The sequence below is a fragment of the Procambarus clarkii genome, chromosome 40 (assembly GCF_040958095.1).
Source record: "Procambarus clarkii isolate CNS0578487 chromosome 40, FALCON_Pclarkii_2.0, whole genome shotgun sequence".
NCBI classification, from domain to species: domain Eukaryota; kingdom Metazoa; phylum Arthropoda; class Malacostraca; order Decapoda; family Cambaridae; genus Procambarus; species Procambarus clarkii.
In genome coordinates this window covers 2,302,953-2,323,382 of record NC_091189.1, presented here as the reverse complement: position 1 = coordinate 2,323,382, position 20,430 = coordinate 2,302,953, and the positions used below count along the sequence as shown (strand labels likewise).

At 47.0% G+C, this 20,430-nt stretch overlaps 1 protein-coding gene across 2 annotated transcripts in view; it reads right to left on the bottom strand.

The window, feature by feature from the left end:
* LOC123758046 (uncharacterized) overlaps positions 1 to 20,430 on the bottom strand; it is a 523,684-nt gene that overhangs the window by 133,921 nt on the left and 369,333 nt on the right. For both annotated transcript variants that reach the window (XM_069338603.1, XM_069338604.1), the window contains exon 4: positions 15,520 to 15,662. In XM_069338603.1, coding sequence (XP_069194704.1) covers positions 15,520 to 15,662 — 143 coding nt within the window. The remainder of the gene's footprint in view (positions 1 to 15,519; positions 15,663 to 20,430) is intronic.

Genomic DNA, 20,430 nt, shown 5'->3' with positions numbered 1-20,430 from the left:
ACCGCCTCCCCGTCAACCACCCACTGCTCGCCCGAGCGTACACACACCCTAAGCCACCCCCCAGTCTCAATACCTACTTTAAATAACTATTTTTGTGTGTATTTACAAACACCGCTCAGTTCCTTAATTCTTCTTCTCCATTGAAAACACGCTCTAGACACACACACAACAACCCTCCACAACCTCATACCACCGCCTCGACTCACAAAACAACCCTCCACAACCCCATACCACCGCCTCGACTCACAAAACAACCCTCCACAACCCCATACCACCGCCTCGACTCACAAAACAACCCTCCACAACCCCATACCACCGCCTCGACTCACAAAACAACCCTCCACAACCCCATACCACCGCCTCGACTCACAAAACAACCCTCCACAACCCCATACCACCGCCTCGACTCACAAAACAACCCTCCACAACCTCATACCACCGCCTCGACTCACAAAACAACCCTCCACAACCCCATACCACCGCCTCGACTCACAAAACAAACCTCCACAAACCCATACCACCGCCTCGACTCACAAAACAAACCTCTACAACCCCATACCACCACCTCGACTCACAAAACAACCCTCCACAACCCCATACCACCGCCTCGACTCACAAAACAAACCTCCACAACCCCATACCACCGCCTCGACTCACAAAACAACCCTCCACAACCCCATACCACCGCCTCGACTCACAAAACAACCCTCCACAACCCCATACCACCGCCTCGACTCACAAAACAAACCTCCACAACCCCATACCACCGCCTCGACTCACAAAACAACCCTCCACAACCCCATACCACCGCCTCGACTCACAAAACAACCCTCCACAAGCCCATACCACCGCCTCGACTCACAAAACAAACCTCCACAACCCCATACCACCGCCTCGACTCACAAAACAACCCTCCACAACCCCATACCACCGCCTCGACTCACAAAACAACCCTCCACAACCCCATACCACCGCCTCGACTCACAAAACAAACCTCTACAACCCCATACCACCACCTCGACTCACAAAACAACCCTCCACAACCTCATACCACCGCCTCGACTCACAAAACAACCCTCCACAACCCCATACCACCGCCTCGACTCACAAAACAACCCTCCACAACCTCATACCACCGCCTCGACTCACAAAACAACCCTCCACAACCCCATACCACCGCCTCGACTCACAAAACAAACCTCCACAAACCCATACCACCGCCTCGACTCACAAAACAAACCTCTACAACCCCATACCACCACCTCGACTCACAAAACAACCCTCCACAACCCCATACCACCGCCTCGACTCACAAAACAAACCTCCACAACCCCATACCACCGCCTCGACTCACAAAACAACCCTCCACAACCCCATACCACCGCCTCGACTCACAAAACAACCCTCCACAACCCCATACCACCGCCTCGACTCACAAAACAAACCTCCACAACCCCATACCACCGCCTCGACTCACAAAACAACCCTCCACAACCCCATACCACCGCCTCGACTCACAAAACAACCCTCCACAACCCCATACCACCGCCTCGACTCACAAAACAAACCTCCACAACCCCATACCACCGCCTCGACTCACAAAACAACCCTCCACAACCCCATACCACCGCCTCGACTCACAAAACAACCCTCCACAACCCCATACCACCGCCTCGACTCACAAAACAAACCTCCACAACCCCATACCACCGCCTCGACTCACAAAACAACCCTCCACAACCCCATACCACCGCCTCGACTCACAAAACAACCCTCCACAAGCCCATACCACCGCCTCGACTCACAAAACAAACCTCCACAACCCCATACCACCGCCTCGACTCACAAAACAACCCTCCACAACCCCATACCACCGCCTCGACTCACAAAACAACCCTCCACAACCCCATACCACCGCCTCGACTCACAAAACAACCCTCCACAACCCCATACCACTTACCACCCAGCCCGTTACATCCTCCAACTAGGCATCTTGCGGCACGATAAATGTGGAGGCCACAATGATGACAGTAACGACTCCTTCCTCTCGCTCCCAAGTGCTCTTAAGTGCATATTTACAAACGCAAAATCAAGTCTACGTAAGTATGCAGCGCTGGCTACCCTGACACCCTCGCTGGCTACCCTGACACCCTCGCTGGCTACCCTGACACCCTCGCTGGCTACCCTGACACCCTCGCTGGCTACCCTGACACCCTCGCTGGCTACCCTGACACCCTCGCTGGCTACCTGACACCCTCGCTGGCTACCCTGACACCCTCGCTGGCTACCCTGACACCCTCGCTGGCTACCCTGACACCCTCGCTGGCTACCCTGACACCCTCGCTGGCTACCCTGACACCCTCGCTGGCTACCCTGACACCCTCGCTGGCTACCCTGACACCCTCGCTGGCTACCCTGACACCCTCGCCATATATTCCTCCTTCTTTCACTACACTCAAATGTATATTTATCCTGAAGTTATTCTAAAGAAAAAAAAGGGACAAAAAGAAGCTATACCGAAGCCTTGAAGACGCTATAAGTCACATGCTAATTTGACGTTTACGGCTTCCCGCTCGACGTCCCGCGAACCTCAGAGTGAAAAAGACAAGAAATAGTTATATTAAATATTCCCCGTTTTATTGTCCATTATATAATTAGGAAAAAATCGGGTGATTTACAGAAAAAAGGATAAGGATTAAGCAGCCACTGGAGGGAAATCCTGTCCGAAGGGAAGGGAAGGGAACTATCCTCTTGATGTGGGCTTCTGGGGATAGGTTCGGTGTGATATCAACTCCCAGATCTCTCTCTCTCTCTCTCTCTACTTTGATTCTTGAAGGATTTCACCTCCCAGATGATACCTTGTATTCAGCCTCCTGCTCCCTTCACTTGATTGCAATACTTTACACTTGAGTTAAACTTTAGATGCCATTTTCTAGGCCATTTCTCCAGATTGTCCAGGTCGTCCTTTTAGTCTCTGTCTATCTTCATCTGTCTTGATTCTTCTCATAATTTTTGCATCATCAGCAAACATTGAGAGGAATGAGTCTATACCCTCAGGAAGATCATTTACATATATCAGAAACAGAATGGGTCCAAGTACAGAGCCCAAATAGGGGTTAGGGAGATGGGAGGGGGAGGATGGGAGGGGTAGGGGTTAGGGGCGGTGAATGGTTGCTATTTTTTCCCCGGCAATTTTCTGTAATTTTCAGCATTCCTTCTGAGACTCCTGGAACTGTAGTGAGGCGTGTTTGTTATGTTCAGTATTTGTCACGATATCCCCATGGCAACCGCACCCCCCATGACAACCACACCCCATGACAACCACACCCCATGACAACCACACCCCATGACAACCACACCCCATGACAACCACACCCCATGACAATCACACCCCATGACAACCACACCCCATGACAATCACACCCCATGACAACCACACCCCCATGACAACCACACCCCATGACAACCACACCCCATGACAATCACACCCCATGACAACCACACCCCATGACAATCACACCCCATGACAACCACACCCCCATGACAACCACACCCCATGACAACCACACCCCATGACAATCACACCCCATGACAACCACACCCCATGACAACCACACCCCATGACAACCACACCCTATGACAATCACACCCCATGACAACCACACCCCATGACAACCACACCCCATGACAACCACACCCCATGACAACCACACCCCATGACAACCACACCCCATGACAACCACACCCCATGACAACCACACCCCATGACAACCACACCCCATGACAATCACACCCCATGACAACCACACCCCATGACAACCACACCCCATGACAACCACACCCTATGATAATCACACCCCATGACAACCACACCCCATGACAACCACACCCCATGACAACCACACCCTATGACAATCACACCCCATGACAACCACACCCCATGACAATCACACCCCATGACAACCACACCCCCATGACAACCACACCCCATGACAACCACACCCCATGACAACCACACCCTATGACAATCACACCCCATGACAACCACACCCCATGACAACCACACCCCATGACAACCACACCAGGAAGCCTGATCACCTAAACATATGCGTGTGGGGAATGTTTGCTGTTTTCAGCAGGTGTTGACTGTGTGTATAATGAATACAACATCGCAGATATTGACTGTGTTTAGAAAGGTCATATAAGATGGTTTATAATGAGTTTGTATAATATAGGAGAGTTCCAGTGTAAACATGAAGATCACAGAAACGCTGATCAAGGTGGCTGTGACTGGTTGAGGGGAGGGGGGGGGGATGACTTCATCACCTGAGTGAATATGGAAGGTTATCTTCTTGAAGTTATCTTGAGATGATATCTTGAAGTAGATCACATTCTGCTACACATTCACAAGATGAAGTTTATACAGGAAAACTGCGCAACGTCACACGCGTTACAATGCAACTCGCCAAATTAACTCATTCCATAATATTAAAATGGCTAATATAGTCAAAGTGATTGAGCCTCTATTCACCCTCCCCCCATCTCATTCCCCCCCCTCTCTCTCATCCTCCTCCCCCAAGTCTTAACCCAAGTCTCTGCATTTATTCAATTCATTAATTACTCATCCTACTTCCGTATTCATATCTACTGAGACGTTTCTTGAGATGTAAGAATCCAGCATTTTGTTTGATCTATTAATGAGAATTCAAGAATAGTTTCAACTTGACGAGGGACCCGGATAAACAGAAACGTCGACCCCCCCATTGTCGACGACTTCCATATATCGGGGTTGGGTTAGTTGGCTGCAGCCTCGTTATTGTGATCTTTGTAATTGGTGTCGAGTTCACTTCGAGCAAATTATCCATAAATTAATTTCTATATGACTTTAGCCTAATAAATATTAGTTATAATTGTTTTCTGAGCAAGTAATTTTGTTGAAATGTCCCACAAACTTCAGACCTAACTTGGAATGATTTAATACAGGAACCCGAAGATGAAACTTGTAAATTATTTAGTGGCATAAACCCTATTATTTAGTTATTATATGACTGCCAGACCTAAATGGTAAAATGATGTAATAAAACCTTGCCTCAAGATAACAAAAAAGAATCAACGTCCACATAAAAGTCTTTAACAGCGCAGTGATCATCAACGCTACTGTGTGTGACGTAGCTACGGAGTGATCATCAACGCTACTGTGTGTGACGTAGCTACGCAGTGATCATCAACGCTACTGTGTGTGACGTAGCTACGCAGTGATCATCAACGCTACTGTGTGTGACGTAGCTACGCAGTGATCATCAACGCTACTGTGTGTGACGTAGCTACGGAGTGCAAAAGTGATCATCAACGCTACTGTGTGTGACGTAGCTACGGAGTGCAAAAGTGATCATCAACGCTACTGTGTGTGACGTAGCTACGGAGTGCAAAAGTGATCATCAACGCTACTGTGTGTGACGTAGCTACGGAGTGCAAAAGTGATCATCAACGCTACTGTGTGTGACGTAGCTACGGAGTGCAAAAGTGATCATCAACGCTACTGTGTGTGACGTAGCTACGGAGTGCAAAAGTGATCATCAACGCTACTGTGTGTGACGTAGCTACGGAGTGCAAAAGTGATCATCAACGCTACTGTGTGTGACGTAGCTACGGAGTGCAAAAGTGATCATCAACGCTACTGTGTGTGACGTAGCTACGGAGTGCAAAAGGAACACGTGAATTACCCACGACAATGAGTCACATAATGTTGGAAATAACCAAAGCAAATTTTGAGCTTTAAAGTTAAATACCACCAAAAAATGATCTCGGTTTTTGTTGTGTTCTAAATTAGCAAAACTTGACAGTTTCTTCAAGATGAAGGAGGCATTAGCAGTTTTTTTTTTATCCCAGCAGTAAAATCATCCCATCCTTTTGTTTAGAAAGTACTTTTTGTAACTATCTGGACCAACGTACATAATATTGACGTATTGGACAATTAGATAGAATTTGGTACTATTCACTTAAAAATATAATCCGTAAATAACTAAAACTAAAAACTAAACTTAAATATCATTCTTGCCCCTTAGGCCTAGTATAGCACATATATGTACTATGTTAGGCCTCAGATAGCATGTATTAGGCCTAAGATGGTTGTTTTAAAAGTTAGGCTTCATAAGCCACAAATATAAAACCATTTCCGGTTTCTCCAAATCCATTTGTACCAAATTCGACTTTCAATATGTCAATTACATCAACACATGCACAACGGTCCACATAGTATCAATAAGTACTACCTAAACAGGAAGCTGGGATGCATGAAACAGATGCCCAGGCGGAATGGAATGGAATTATCTGGACAAGGCACTAAGCCATTACGAATATATAGCACTTGGAAGGGATCAGGATAAAGATTTGGGATGGGACGGGGGGAAAAGGAATGGTGCCCAACCACTTGTGGACGGTCGGAGATTGAACGCCAACCTGCATGAAGCGAGACCGTTGCTCTACCGTTCAACCCAAGTGGTTGGGCATGCCCAGTCGGAAAAAAAACAGTATTATAAAACACATATAAATGAGTGTGTAAAACAGAGTTCCATTTGCAATAAAAAAAAAACACATAACAAATGTTTAGAAAAAAAACATTATTTTTATTCTCGGGATTAAAATGGAGCAACGTAAATGAATAAAAAATTAAAAAAGGCCCTGGCATACTGGGTAAACAAGAGGCTTTTAACATAAAAGATACTGCGTACATTATGTTGTAGGAAGCTGCTATCAGTATGTGGGCAGTGTCTTCATATTTTCTGAGCCCACTCTCCCCAGATACCATGATGACGGTTTATGGCTCTATCATGGTACCATGGTGACGCTACATGGCTCTATCGTGGTACCATGGTGACGCTACTTGGCTCTATCATGGTACCATGGTGACGCTACATGGCTCTATCGTGGTACCATGGTGACGCTACATGGCTCTATCGTGGTACCATGGTGACGCTACATGGCTCTATCATGGTACCATGGTGACGCTACATGGCTCTATCATGGCACCATGATGACGGTACTTGGCTCTATCATGGTACCATGATGGCGCTACATGGCTCTATCATGGTACCATGGTGACGCTACATGGTACCATAATCCTGCCAGTGCAATAGTCAGTTCTGCACATGCGCAGTACATTGTTATAGCAGAAAAATATCCTCCCAAAAACAGAGAAATCTTTATATATATATATATATATATATATATATATATATATATATATATATATATATATATATATATATATATATATATATATATATATATATATATATATATATAATATGAATATGAATGTTTTCTAGTGCCACCATTGAGGTAGTCTATTACATACAAAAATAGAGGAGCAAGTCAAATAAGGCATTATACCTAATTAACAAACTCCGGTGTGACTGCTTACATAATGAATGACATTAGAGCTCTCTCGTGTCGCTCTGTCACACTGAGTTACAGCGACGCCATCATTGACAAAGTTTGGGGTTCGTATGTAATTGAAAGGTACACAAGATATTTTGTGAATTACCTTAAGCCAGTCACACACACACACAGGAGCTTGACGGGCAAGCGGAGAGCGCTTGGGATTCGTAGTCCAAGGGTCCGAGGATCGATCCCCGGTGGAAACAAGTGGGCAGATTTCTTTCACCCTGATGCTTCTGTTCACCTAGCAGTAAATAGGTACCTGGGAGTTAGACAGCTGCTACGGGCTGCTTCCTGGGTGTGTGTGTATGTGTATTTGTGAGAAAAAAATCAGTTCATTGACAGTTGAGAGGTGGGGCCGAAAGAGCCAGAGCTCAACCCCCACAAACACAACTAGGTGAATATACACACATACACACACACACACACACACACACACACACACACACACACACACACACACACACACACACACACACACACACACACACACACACAGACGAAGTGCGGGAAGACAGTGATGGAGGAACCACTGCACTGTGAATGGTTCAGGGGCAATAATAAATTGAACAAACGGTTGGATGAACACTTTCATTCCGCCAGACCTGATACAGGTCATGAAGACCAAGAGTGTTTCTTGAGACTTACAGATTATATTACATGCCGGCAGCGGGCGGAGCTTGACTGCTGGCCGCTTCTGATACAAGTGTAACGTCCTGCCTTGGTGAGTGGGTGTAGGCGCTGGTGCTGTGTCAGTGTTGACAGGTGTGTGGGTGTTGGTGCAGTGTCAGTGTTGACAGGTGTGTGGGTGTTGGTGCTGTGTCAGTGTTGACAGGTGTGTGGGTGTTGGTGCTGTGTGTCAGTGTTGACAGGTGTGTGGGTGTTGGTGTTGTGTCAGTGTTGGCAGGTGTGTGCTTCATAGTCACCTGTCAGGGTGTAGCTATACGAGGGAAGACAGCTTCACGTACGAGGTTGAATATAAATAAACTTTGAAAAACTTTGATATCATATTTTTTTCCTTAGACTTTCTTCTGTTTCATGAAATATTTGTTTCCCCCGCTCTCTCTCTCTCTCTCTCTCTCTCTCTCTCTCTCTCTCTCTCTCTCTCTCTCTCTCTCTCTCTCTCTTTCTCTCTCTCTCTCTCTCTCTCTCTCTCTCTCTCTCTCTCTCTCTCTCTCTCTCTCTCTCTCTCTCTCTCTCTCTCTCTCTCTCTCTCAAACTAACGCAAGATGTTCCTAGGGAGACTGCAAGAGGAACGGCTATCCTCCGACAGCTCATCTGAAGCCTCTCTTCTGGCCGTCAAAACATATATATTTAATAAGATTATTATTTGCATCTCTCTCCCTCTCACCAGTATATGTAAGTATGTATCACAATGTATGTGAAATCAACACAATTCGTGTATAACCATTTCCACATGTGTTGGTATGGATCTCCTGCCGATATCATGTGTCACTATGTAGCACGCGTCAGTAATCTTCACTGTCAGCAGTGTATACATATACACACATTTGGGTGATGTGCTTGACTTTAACTCAGGTGGATGTGTAAGGAGGCAGACGGCCGGGCTACTGGTGGCGTCTTGAACACGTATTAGCATATCATGGCCGAAGTATGTTTGGTTAGAATTTGTTGACAATTTTGTGAATATCAGAGTATAATATTTTACTATATGGTAAGATTTTTTTTGTAGTTTCCGGTTCCAGGTTCCTGGAGGTTCCAGGTGAATCTCCTTGCCAGGAAGTTCACGAGGTTCCCTAAGGCACTGTGCCATGCTGTACTCATAATTCGTGCCAACCCTGACCCAGCCATACAGCAAGGCTAACCCGAAGTGCTTAGCCTCGGGTCTCAAAGAGACATTCGAATTTAAGTATAGTATAAACAATTTATTTAATTTATTGCCTAGTGTTATGGCTTGGTACACGGATGTTGGCGTCCCGTTGAAGCATCAGTCTCGTCCTACGACGGTAATAGTAGCTGAGGACTTAATCATATGATGGGGGAACTGAAGCCCAGACGGCCAAGGACAGTGTGGAGTGAGCTGACCTCTCCTGCTCGTCCTCCCTCCCACTCCGGCATCTCGCCTCCCAACTCCACGTAACTCATGGCCAGGAGGAGGAGTGTGGCGGCGCGTGACTTAGTGGCCAAGCTTTACGTACGAGCCAACTTTGTGTGACCACTCTCTGCGACAGTCTGGAGCCACTCGCGCTAAACCGTTCTCTGCGCTCTTACTCGCCACTCACTTGCCCCGGGGTGCCTCAGTTGCCCCGGAGCTAGAGTCACTAGCTGGAGCTAGACTCACTATACCGCTGCCATTCGCTAGCTGTGGCATGATTATCATCAGAGAGATAGTTTTAATATACATTTAATGTGATTCTCTAATGACTCTGTGCAATGTGTTTGAGTTCAAGGGCTCAAGCGCTGTCTCTCAGGTAAGAGAAGATAATTACGTGGAAGGTAAGCCTTATATCGCGGGTGAAGTACCTTAGTACCTTACCTCTCAGGTAAGAAGGTACTCAAGGTAGTCGTTCTCAGGTAATAGTACGACCATATAACATAAGGAAGGAGTATTTTTTTTTTTTTATGAAAGCAAAGAACTGGGATGTGAAGATGGAGTCGAACGTCGTCCCCTACAAGAAACGGGGTTGCTCCTCTACCGTCCGGTCCAAGTGGTTTCCAGGAAATGCTTGATAATTACTCGATTTTGTCTCGGTCAAAATTGTTGACCGAGACTTGACTTGTCTCTTGACAATCTGGACTGCCTTGTCCGGATTGTTGAATATAAATCTATTTAATTCCCTCTCATATTGGCCGCGTGTTCCAGCCACGAGATATAGGCTTATATCAATAACATGGAGGGCGATTGAGGGTGGGGAGGTCGATGGAAGAATGGAAAAATTGATGGGGAGCTTATGGGAGGGTAGAGTTGATGGGAAAGGGAGGAATATGATCGAAAAAGAGGATGAGTTTTTGTGGCAGAGAGAACACCGTGTTCACTGGAAACGTTCTGTTGTAGGGAGAACACGAGGCTACAGAAGCGTCTCGCTGTCTCAGAAACATAAATAAAGAACATCACATAAATAAAGTTCCCTTAAGAAAGTGCATCGCCAAATCAAAGAACGAGAGAATTACTATCTCAAACTTAAAGCAAAATGCTTCCATCTTTTCAGAAAAAAATATATAAGTAGCTTCAAACCTTGATTTCTTGAATACCTTGCAATAAAAGCATTGTTTTACCATCTTTCCAGAATTAAAATTAACATGCTACAAAATGGACATATTGGAGATGAGAAATATGGCGTAATCTGAAATAATTATTAAGTCTTTCACAGTCACAAAGTCTTCGGTGTGAGTAAAGTTTTAACGTAAGAGACAAGAGTTAGAGCTTGGTCTTTAGTCTCGAACCCAGAAGTCAAGTGATTGCTTCAGTGTTTCAAGATCACTGGGATACGTAGAGTTCAGTGTCTCAAGATCACTGGGACACGTAGAGTTCAGTGTCTCAAGATCACTGGGATCCGTAGAGTTCAGTGTCTCAAATTCATTCGAACAGGAAGACTTTCCTCTCTTACAACCACCGTCATATCAAGTCTTTGGTGTTTCAAGACTACTGTGAGATAGGAAGACTTCCCTGCCACAAAACCACGGTGACAGGCAGACTTTACACTCTCTCTCACCAACATAGAGGGGACGCAAACATCTATAAGAACCCCGGTATACCCTCGTCGTTATCGTGGCGCGGAGGGTGCAAGCGGCGTGTATAATCTCTGGCTGGGCTGTCCACTTGACGGACTCCGGAGTCGAGAGCGACACACTCGAGCCGTTCAGACCAACTCAGATGGACACTCCTGATACGGGACTCGAAGAAAATCTCCTAAAATATTTGGAGGTCTGACAAGAAACACAGAATACAGCTTTTGGGATGAGGACAAATTTCAGTGGGGGATTTATTTCCTCTTACGAAGGTATTTCATGTATTTGTCCGCATATAATACTGTGGTGGCGCTCATTTCTAAGTGACACACTTTATCATATTATATAGAATTTTGTTCATCAGGTCCTATGAAGGATATACCGTGTTTGAAGGTTTTCCTACCAATCTATCTAACAGTTTCATTGAGAAACTGTTAGTGATGAGATGAACCACTAAATTGATGCCAGAGTATGCCTTAATATTTATTTGTTCAAAACCACTTTTAATTGACAGCATTTATAGGCAGTAGGTGAAGGATTACACACGTGTATCCACCCTGGATACACAGTCAATGTGCAAGGAGTTTAGGGAACGGGGGTCGTTGGAATACATTCGATGCCAAAGTATCAGAGGTCTAGCATGGACCCACAGCAGCCACTTTCTCAAAAAGTTAGGTTCTAGTCTCGCTGATACTATTAGGGACCCAAGAGCTGCCAGTTTCCTGTTTCAGCGCTTTTGTGGAGAGATGAAATCCAGAGAGGAAACGTTTGCTGTGTCCTTTGTACTCCCTCGTGGTCGAAGAGAATCCAAACCTGTGACTGTTCAATGCCACCGTAAAGTATAAACAGATTCAGTGTAACACAAAATACGTTATCTATCGTGGGAAATAAAAATGGTAACCTCGTTATCGTAGGAAGGTGAACCCGCGGACCTGTATGATGTCAGGCGGAACCTATTACCTCTAGACATCACCACCCACCTAGCACATACAGGCCGGGGGGCCCTTACTCATAAGTTCTCATGATGTGATATGAGGTTCAACTGATTCTCATAATTCATCAGTTTGAAGTGATCATAACTCGCAACGCGAGAAGACTTTAGCATAGAAATAGAGCCTTCAACAGGAGACAAAGCTTCAACAGGGGACAAAGCTTCAACAGGGGAGAGAGCTGCAACCGGGGAGAGAGATTGACATGAGGAAAGGGCTTCGCAAGGAGAGAAAGCTTCACACGTAATGAAGCTTCTCCATGACCTACAGCTTCACACGAGGGCAGAGGTGCAAGAAGAGGATACAGCTTCTCAGGGATAAGATGGGAAGCCTTAATAAACAATGTCGCTGCTCTGGAATAATCTATTCACTATCACAGAAATTATACAACACTATGAACGTTTAAATTATATCTTTACGAGCTAAATTGCATTAAAATTCCAATTATATGCTGCAAAGTCTGACACCCACAAAGTCTGACACCCACAAAGTCTGACACCAACAAAGTCTGACACTAACAAAGTCTGACACTAACAAATCTGACACCAACAAAGTCTGACACCCACAAAGTCTGACACCAACAAAGTCTGACACCCACAAAGTCTGACACTAACAAAGTCTGACACCAACAAAGTCTGACACCAACAAAGTCTGACACCCACAAAGTCTGACACTAGCAAAGTCTGACACCAACAAAGTCTGACACTAACAAAGTCTGACACTAACAAATCTGACACCAACAAAGTCTGACACCCACAAAGTCTGACACCAACAAAGTCTGACACCCACAAAGTCTGACACTAACAAAGTCTGACACCAACAAAGTCTGACACCAACAAAGTCTGACACCCACAAAGTCTGACACTAGCAAAGTCTGACACCAACAAAGTCTGACGCCCACAAAGTCTGACACTAACAAATCTGACACCAACAAAGTCTGACACTAGCAAAGTCTGACACTAACAAAGTCTGACACCAACAAAGTCTGACACCCACAAAGTCTGACACTAGCAAAGTCTGACACTAACAAAGTCTGACACTAACAAAGTCTGACACCAACAAAGTCTGACACCAACAAAGTCTGACGCCCACAAAGTCTGACACTAACAAATCTGACACCAACAAAGTCTGACACTAGCAAAGTCTGACACCAACAAAGTCTGACACCAACAAAGTCTGACGCCCACAAAGTCTGACACTAACAAATCTGACACCAACAAAGTCTGACACTAGCAAAGTCTGACACTAACAAAGTCTGACACCAACAAAGTCTGACACCAACAAAGTCTGACACCCACAAAGTCTGACACTAGCAAAGTCTGACACTAACAAAGTCTGACACTAACAAAGTCTGACACCAAGAAAGTCTGACACCCACAAAGTCTGACACTAACAAAGTCTGACACCAACAAAGTCTGACACCCACAAAGTCTGACACCCACAAAGTCTGACACTAGCAAAGTCTGACACCCACAAAGTCTGACACCAACAAAGTCTGACACCAACAAAGTCTGACACCCACAAAGTCTGACACTAGCAAAGTCTGACACTAACAAAGTCTGACACTAACAAAGTCTGACACCAACAAAGTCTGACACCCACAAAGTCTGACACTAACAAAGTCTGACACCAACAAAGTCTGACACCCACAAAGTCTGACACTAACAAAGTCTGACACCAACAAAGTCTGACACCCACAAAGTCTGACACCAACAAAGTCTGACACCGGGACCTGGCGGCGCTGTTCTCCTAGAGGAATGGCAGCTCTCGAAAGATTTTTCACAGAGTTGCTCAATCCCAAGTCGTAATATTTTATCCCTCAGGACATCAGCACAGGAGCGGCACATGAGCAGCTCAGCAGCAGCAGAAACACTTGCGCAGTAACAGCACAGTAACTGTGCTCAAACACTGTGTTACAGTGGACCTATCACACAGGTAACACTGTGTTACATTATTATTATTAACAACACAATTATTTAAATTGCTTTAATCAGTGGTATTTCCCTGCTGAAGCTTTTCACTTAATACAAATTGACGGAAATATTTCTTAGCTCTCGACATTGTGATTTCCTGTGCTACACACCTGGTGGAGGAGTCACCTGTGCTACACACCTGGTGGAGGAGTCACCTGTGCTACACACCTGGTGGTAGGATCACGTGGGATTACACACCTCGTAGGGAATTCGCCTATTACTATACAACTGGTAGTGGACGCATATATCCCCACACACCTGGAAGTGAACTCACCTTCAGCACATTTGATTTAGGAGTTATCTATTACCTTATACCTGGTAGTGGACTCACCACACACACCACACACCTGGCAGGGGACTCACCAAACACAACACACACCTGGCAGGGGACTCGCCAAACACACCACACACCTGGTAGTGGACTCACCACACACCTGGCAGGGGACTCACCACACACACCACACACCTGGCAGGGGACTCACCACACACCTGGCAGGGGACTCACCAAACACAACACACACCTGGCAGGGGACTCACCAAACACAACACACACCTGGCAGGGGACTCGCCAAACACACCACACACCTGGTAGGGGGACTCACCAAACACCTGGTAGGGGACTCCCCAAACACACCACACACCTGGTAGGGGACTCCCCAAACACACCACACACCTGGTAGGGGACTCACCAAACACACCACACACCTGGTAGGGGACTCGCCAAACACACCACACACCTGGTAGGGGACTCACCAAACACACCACACACCTGGTAGGGGACTCACCAAACACACCACACACCTGGTAGGGGACTCACCAAACACACCACACACCTGGTAGGGGACTCACCAAACACACCACACACCTGGTAGGGGGACTCACCAAACACACCACACACCTGGCAGGGGACTCGCCAAACACACCACACACCTGGTAGGGGGACTCACCAAACACCTGGTTGGGGACTCCCCAAACACACCACACACCTGGTAGGGAACTCCCCAAACACACCACACACCTGGTAGGGGACTCCCCAAACACACCACACACCTGGTAGGGGACTCGCCAAACACACCACACACCTGGTAGGGGACTCACCAAACACACCACACACCTGGTAGGGGACTCGCCAAACACACCACACACCTGGTAGGGGACTCCCCAAACACACCACACACCTGGTAGGGGACTCCCCAAACACACCACACACCTGGTAGGGGACTCACCAAACACAACACACACACACCTGGCAGGGAACTTTCCAAACACACACACACACACCGGCAAGGGACCCGCAAACACAACACAACACACACACCACACACCTGGCAGGGGACTCCCCAAACACAACACAACACAACACACACACACACACACACCTGGCAGGGAGGGGGGGACTCCCCAAACGCAAACACCTGTATAATTACCTGACTCCCCTCCAGAAACCACTGTAGGGTGGGTTTGTGTTCCCCCTGGAAGGCTTCCTTAGGCTGGCAGCCAATCTTGATGAGTTCCGTGGGCTCGTAGATCTCCCGCGCTCCCACCAGTACCGGCGGCGACAAGGGCTCTCCTGTGGGAGGAAGGAGGGCTCATATTAATGTCCAGGGGCTCATATTAATGTCCAGGGGCTCAAATTTATGTCCAGGGACGTAAAGATCAGCCACGGGAATCTCCCCCACTATTGCCCTAACCCCCCCTCCTCCTGCCCCCACGACCCCCTCCTTCTGCTCCCACGACCCCCTCCTGCCCCCCATGACCCCCCCTCCTGCCCCCTACGGCCCCCCTCCTGCCCCCCACAACCCCCTCCTGCCCCCACAACCCCCTCCTGCTCCCACGACCCCAAGAGACTTTTGACAGCGTGCGGAACACGGAGCAGTTTACGAGGGAACTTGTAGCGCGCACGCGCCCTGGGGGACGCCAAGCTCCAGCCCCACTGTTGATGAGGCGGGTCCAGACGTCCCCACCCCCCACGCCTTGGCACGCCCCCACGCCTCGGCACGCCCTCTAAAGCTTTCATTTGTAAGTCTATATGTGTGTGTGTGTGTGTGCGCGAGAGAGAGAAAGAGAGAGAGAGAGAGAGAGAGAGAGAGAGAGAGAGAGAGAGAGAGAGAGAGAGAGAGAGAGAGAGAGAGAGAGAGAGAGAGAGAGAGAGAGAGCACTGTTGACGGTCGTGACAGGGGTGTACAGAGACGGTGGTGTACAGGGTGGACGGACGGTAACTTCCTCAGCCACAAAAATAATACGATCAATTAAAAGAACCAGAGTAGACCTAAGCTCGACATGAAAGATACTCAACGATAGAAAAACTGGTCAAGGACGTCTGGCGAAAAGACAAACCGCTTACAAGTTAATATTGGAATCGCCGAGGAGAAAGAGAGCCATCAGAAGGCGCTCCTGATTGATATAAAGTTTGGGATCAGGAGCCGGGGGGGGGGTTCATGAGCCGGGGCTTAGGAGTTGGGACTCAACCGCGTAGGAACACACACTCAGCACCTTCTCATGTTTATATGTTTGTTTTCGCAAAGCGGGACTCCATTTGCATATCACAACGTGAGGTATACGCAGCCCACCTGTACACCACCACCGGTGCCACCTGTACACCACTACCGGTGCCACTTGTACACCACCACTGGTGCCACCTGTACACCACCACCGGTGCCACCTGTCCACCATCACCGGTGCCACCTGTACACCACCACCGGTGCCACCTGTACACCACCACCGGTGCCACCTGTACACCACCACCGGTGCCACCTGTACACCACCACTGGTGCCACCTGTACACCACCACCGGTGCCACCTGTACACCACCACCGGTGCCACCTGTACACCACCACCGGTGCCACCTGTACACCACCACTGGTGCCACCTGTCCACCACCACTGGTGCCACCTGTCCACCATCACTGCTGCCACCTGTCCACCATCACTGGTGCCACCTGTACACCACCACCGGTGCCACCTGTACACCACCACCGGTGCCACCTGTACACCACCACCGGTGGCACCTGTACACCACCACTACTGCCACCTGTACACGATCACCTGTACTACGCCGAAACTGTCTGTCTATCTATCTATCTGTATCATCAAGACTTTTCTCTTACTCGGTACATCATGAACTGTAACAAACACCTTTGTTCTTGACCCCGTTCCAAAGAACTGCCGAATATCTATAGGTCCTCCGCTGATAGCAATAGAACTATAGGTAGTTCTACGTCTATATAGAATAGATAGTAGATAACAATAGGAACTACTAACACTAAATGCATTACTGATAGGCATTCTGAGTCCAACTGAAAACAGATCAGTGTTGCATAAGAGATCAATGTTGCATAAAAGATCAATGTTGCACAAGAAATCAATGTTGCATAAGCTGCATTTTGTGAGTGATTGTGAGCAGGGATATAACCCCACAATATGCTAATGTAGAGTTATGAGGTTTGAATTAAATTATCAGGAGAAAGTACCCAAGTTATTACGACAATATACCACTGGGGAAGGGGTCAGGATAAGGATTTGAGATGGAACGGGGAAAACGGAATGGTGCCCAACCATTTGGACGGTTGGGGGATTGAACGCCGACCTGCATGAAGCGAGACCGTCCAAGTCTCACCGTCACACCGTCGTGGTGTGATTAGTTAATATTAGTTCACCTTCTCATCTTGCTATTTCTCAGATATAAATTAATCCGGTGTCTGTCTTACCGTTGTAATGTTAAACCTCACTTTATCTTCACAATATATCGCCTTTAAATGCCAAGGTAAATGTCACTCTCTTTGTGACTAAACTGTGAGCTTCATTTAGACTGATGTATAACTGTTTAGTCCAGCCTGTGTTGTAATGGTTTGTATGAGTTATGAAGAACACAGTTTTTAATTCTGATAATGGCACTGTTAGCGCGTTCTGCTGTTACCGTGACGCTCTCATGGAATTAATATACTGTATTTTTTGTATGCAAACTTTCCCAATTATAGATGTGCAACCATTTATGAATAGAACTTTTTGTTTGATTTGATTGAAACGACCCCAAAATCTAACTTCTACATCAGCTGAAGAACTGACCAACAAATCTAACTTCTCCCGCTATGTGTACCCAGGGTGAAGGGTACCCAGGGTGAAGAGTAACCAGGGTGTAGGGTACCTAGGGTGTAGGGTACCCAGGGAGTAGGGTACCCAGGGTGTAGGGTACCCAGGGTAAAGGGTACCCAGGGTGTAGGGTACCCAGGGTGAAGGGTACCCAGGGTGTAGGGTACCCAGGGTGAAGGGTACCCAGGGTGTAGGGTACCCAGGGTGAAGGGTACCCAGGGTGAAGGGTACCCAGGGTGAAGAGTAACCAGGGTGTAGGGTACCTAGGGTGTAGGGTACCCAGGGAGTAGGGTACCCAGGGTGTAGGGTACCCAGGGTAAAGGGTACCCAGGGTGTAGGGTACCCAGGGTGAAGGGTACCCAGGGTGTAGGGTACCCAGGGTGAAGGGTACCCAGGGTGTAGGGTACCCAGGGTGAAGGGTACCCAGGGTGTAGGGTACCCAGCGTGTAGGGTACCCAGGGTGTAGGGTACCCAGGGTGTAGGGTACCCAAGACATAAAGCCTCAGGCGAGGAGCTTGCAAGAGGAAAGGTCAGGTTTACACAATTACTGGGCCGCTGGTTACCCAATACGCTTGTGGCCTTAACAGCCGGAAAAGTAAATACGTGATCATTAAGGAAATCATCTGAAAACTAATTGGTTAATTACTCTGCAACTACTCAAATACCACTGCGGCCGTAATGAGCGTGATTATTCTTATTTTGTATAACGAATTGACATTGGTCGTTAGTGTGTTACCGCTCTTCTTGAAGCGTTAATTAGTGTGAATAAGGGAGCAAGAACTCTTGGCTGCTGTGTGTGTGTGTGTGTGTGTGCGTGTGTGTGTGTGTGTGTGTGTGTGTGTGTGTGTGTGTGTGTGTGTGTGTGTGTGTACTCACCTATTTGTACTTGTAAGTTACAGCATTAGCTCTTGGACCAGGCTTTTTTCATTCGCCAGTTGTCTAATGCCGATTGACTCCTTATCTATGTCCCTATCATATCACCTTTTAAAATTATGAAGAGTTTGCTTCTACAGCCTGCGCCTTTAATTCTTTCTATTTTCACATTACTCTTATGCTAAAAGAATACTTTTTACCATCTTTCAAACATCTGAATCCCTGCTAGATTCATAAGTTTATTTAGCAGTCTCTTATCCAAATGCTTTCTAGGAATATAGGATGACGTAGTTCGGTCATTCTTCCCTTCCCTGCTGTGTTGCAGCTGGCGTGTTGAAATATGCCAGTAGACATAGTCTAGTCATCATAGCTACAACATTTGAAGCCATGTTGGTGTTTGGAGACAAGCTTGGCACACTCTAGAAACTTGATTATTCACGAGTCTGTGCTTGATAATTGTGTTCTTTCCTTGGCAGGGAATGCATGTAACACTGATTTGTAGAGTAGGAGCTCTTGCCTGGCCCCCCCCCCATCCTTGGACATGGTTACAGCAATGCCTGTCTGTCATTGCTTCGAGGTCTGTAGCTTTCGCTTCTGATGCTTTCGTCTCATCTATCTCTCTATTTGCTTCCTCACGTCCTCTGTTGCCAACATCTGTTTCAAAATCCTGTTGTCTAGTTGCATCTTGTACTGTGCGGTAATTTTCGGAAAAGATCCTGTTATGTTCCGTTCAACACATCACACAGTTCGTTGTCATTTTCTGTATGATTTCGACCTTTCCCCGGACTCGTGGTCACACCCATAATATGGTCGTGCAAGAATTGATGTTTTACCCTTTTGATCGACATGTGGTCAACATAGTGGATACGACTGTCATCTCACTGTGGCATAGTTATCACTCACCTTGCTGTGGCACTCGTGTTCCTCCTGTGGCTCGCAGTCCTTGCTGTGGCACTCGTGTTCCTCCTGTGGCTCGCAGTCCTTGCTTATTGCTCCCACCCTTCTGTTCGCCTTTCCTTGCATTGAACTGTTTTTCGATTTTTTCTATATTTGCCTCTTTCATGGTGACAAAGTACATTATTATGTTATTAAATGTTTTTTTCCTTCAATTCTCCCAGCTAATTTGTCTCTGATATATTCTAATTGTGTTATAATGCAATCTCCTGCATGTTAGGGTTAATATCCCAGCTTCCTCTTCCCTTACAATGGCTTCCACAAGGGCCGTGACGAGGATTCGAATGCATCACCCAATTGTGATTTCTGTGTGTAATATCTTCCATCATCACTACAGGCGGCCACAGACCTAGAACAATGTCGTCGCTTCACTCACGTGAGCTCCATATCTCTACACTGTTTAATGTACCTCACTGGAGGACC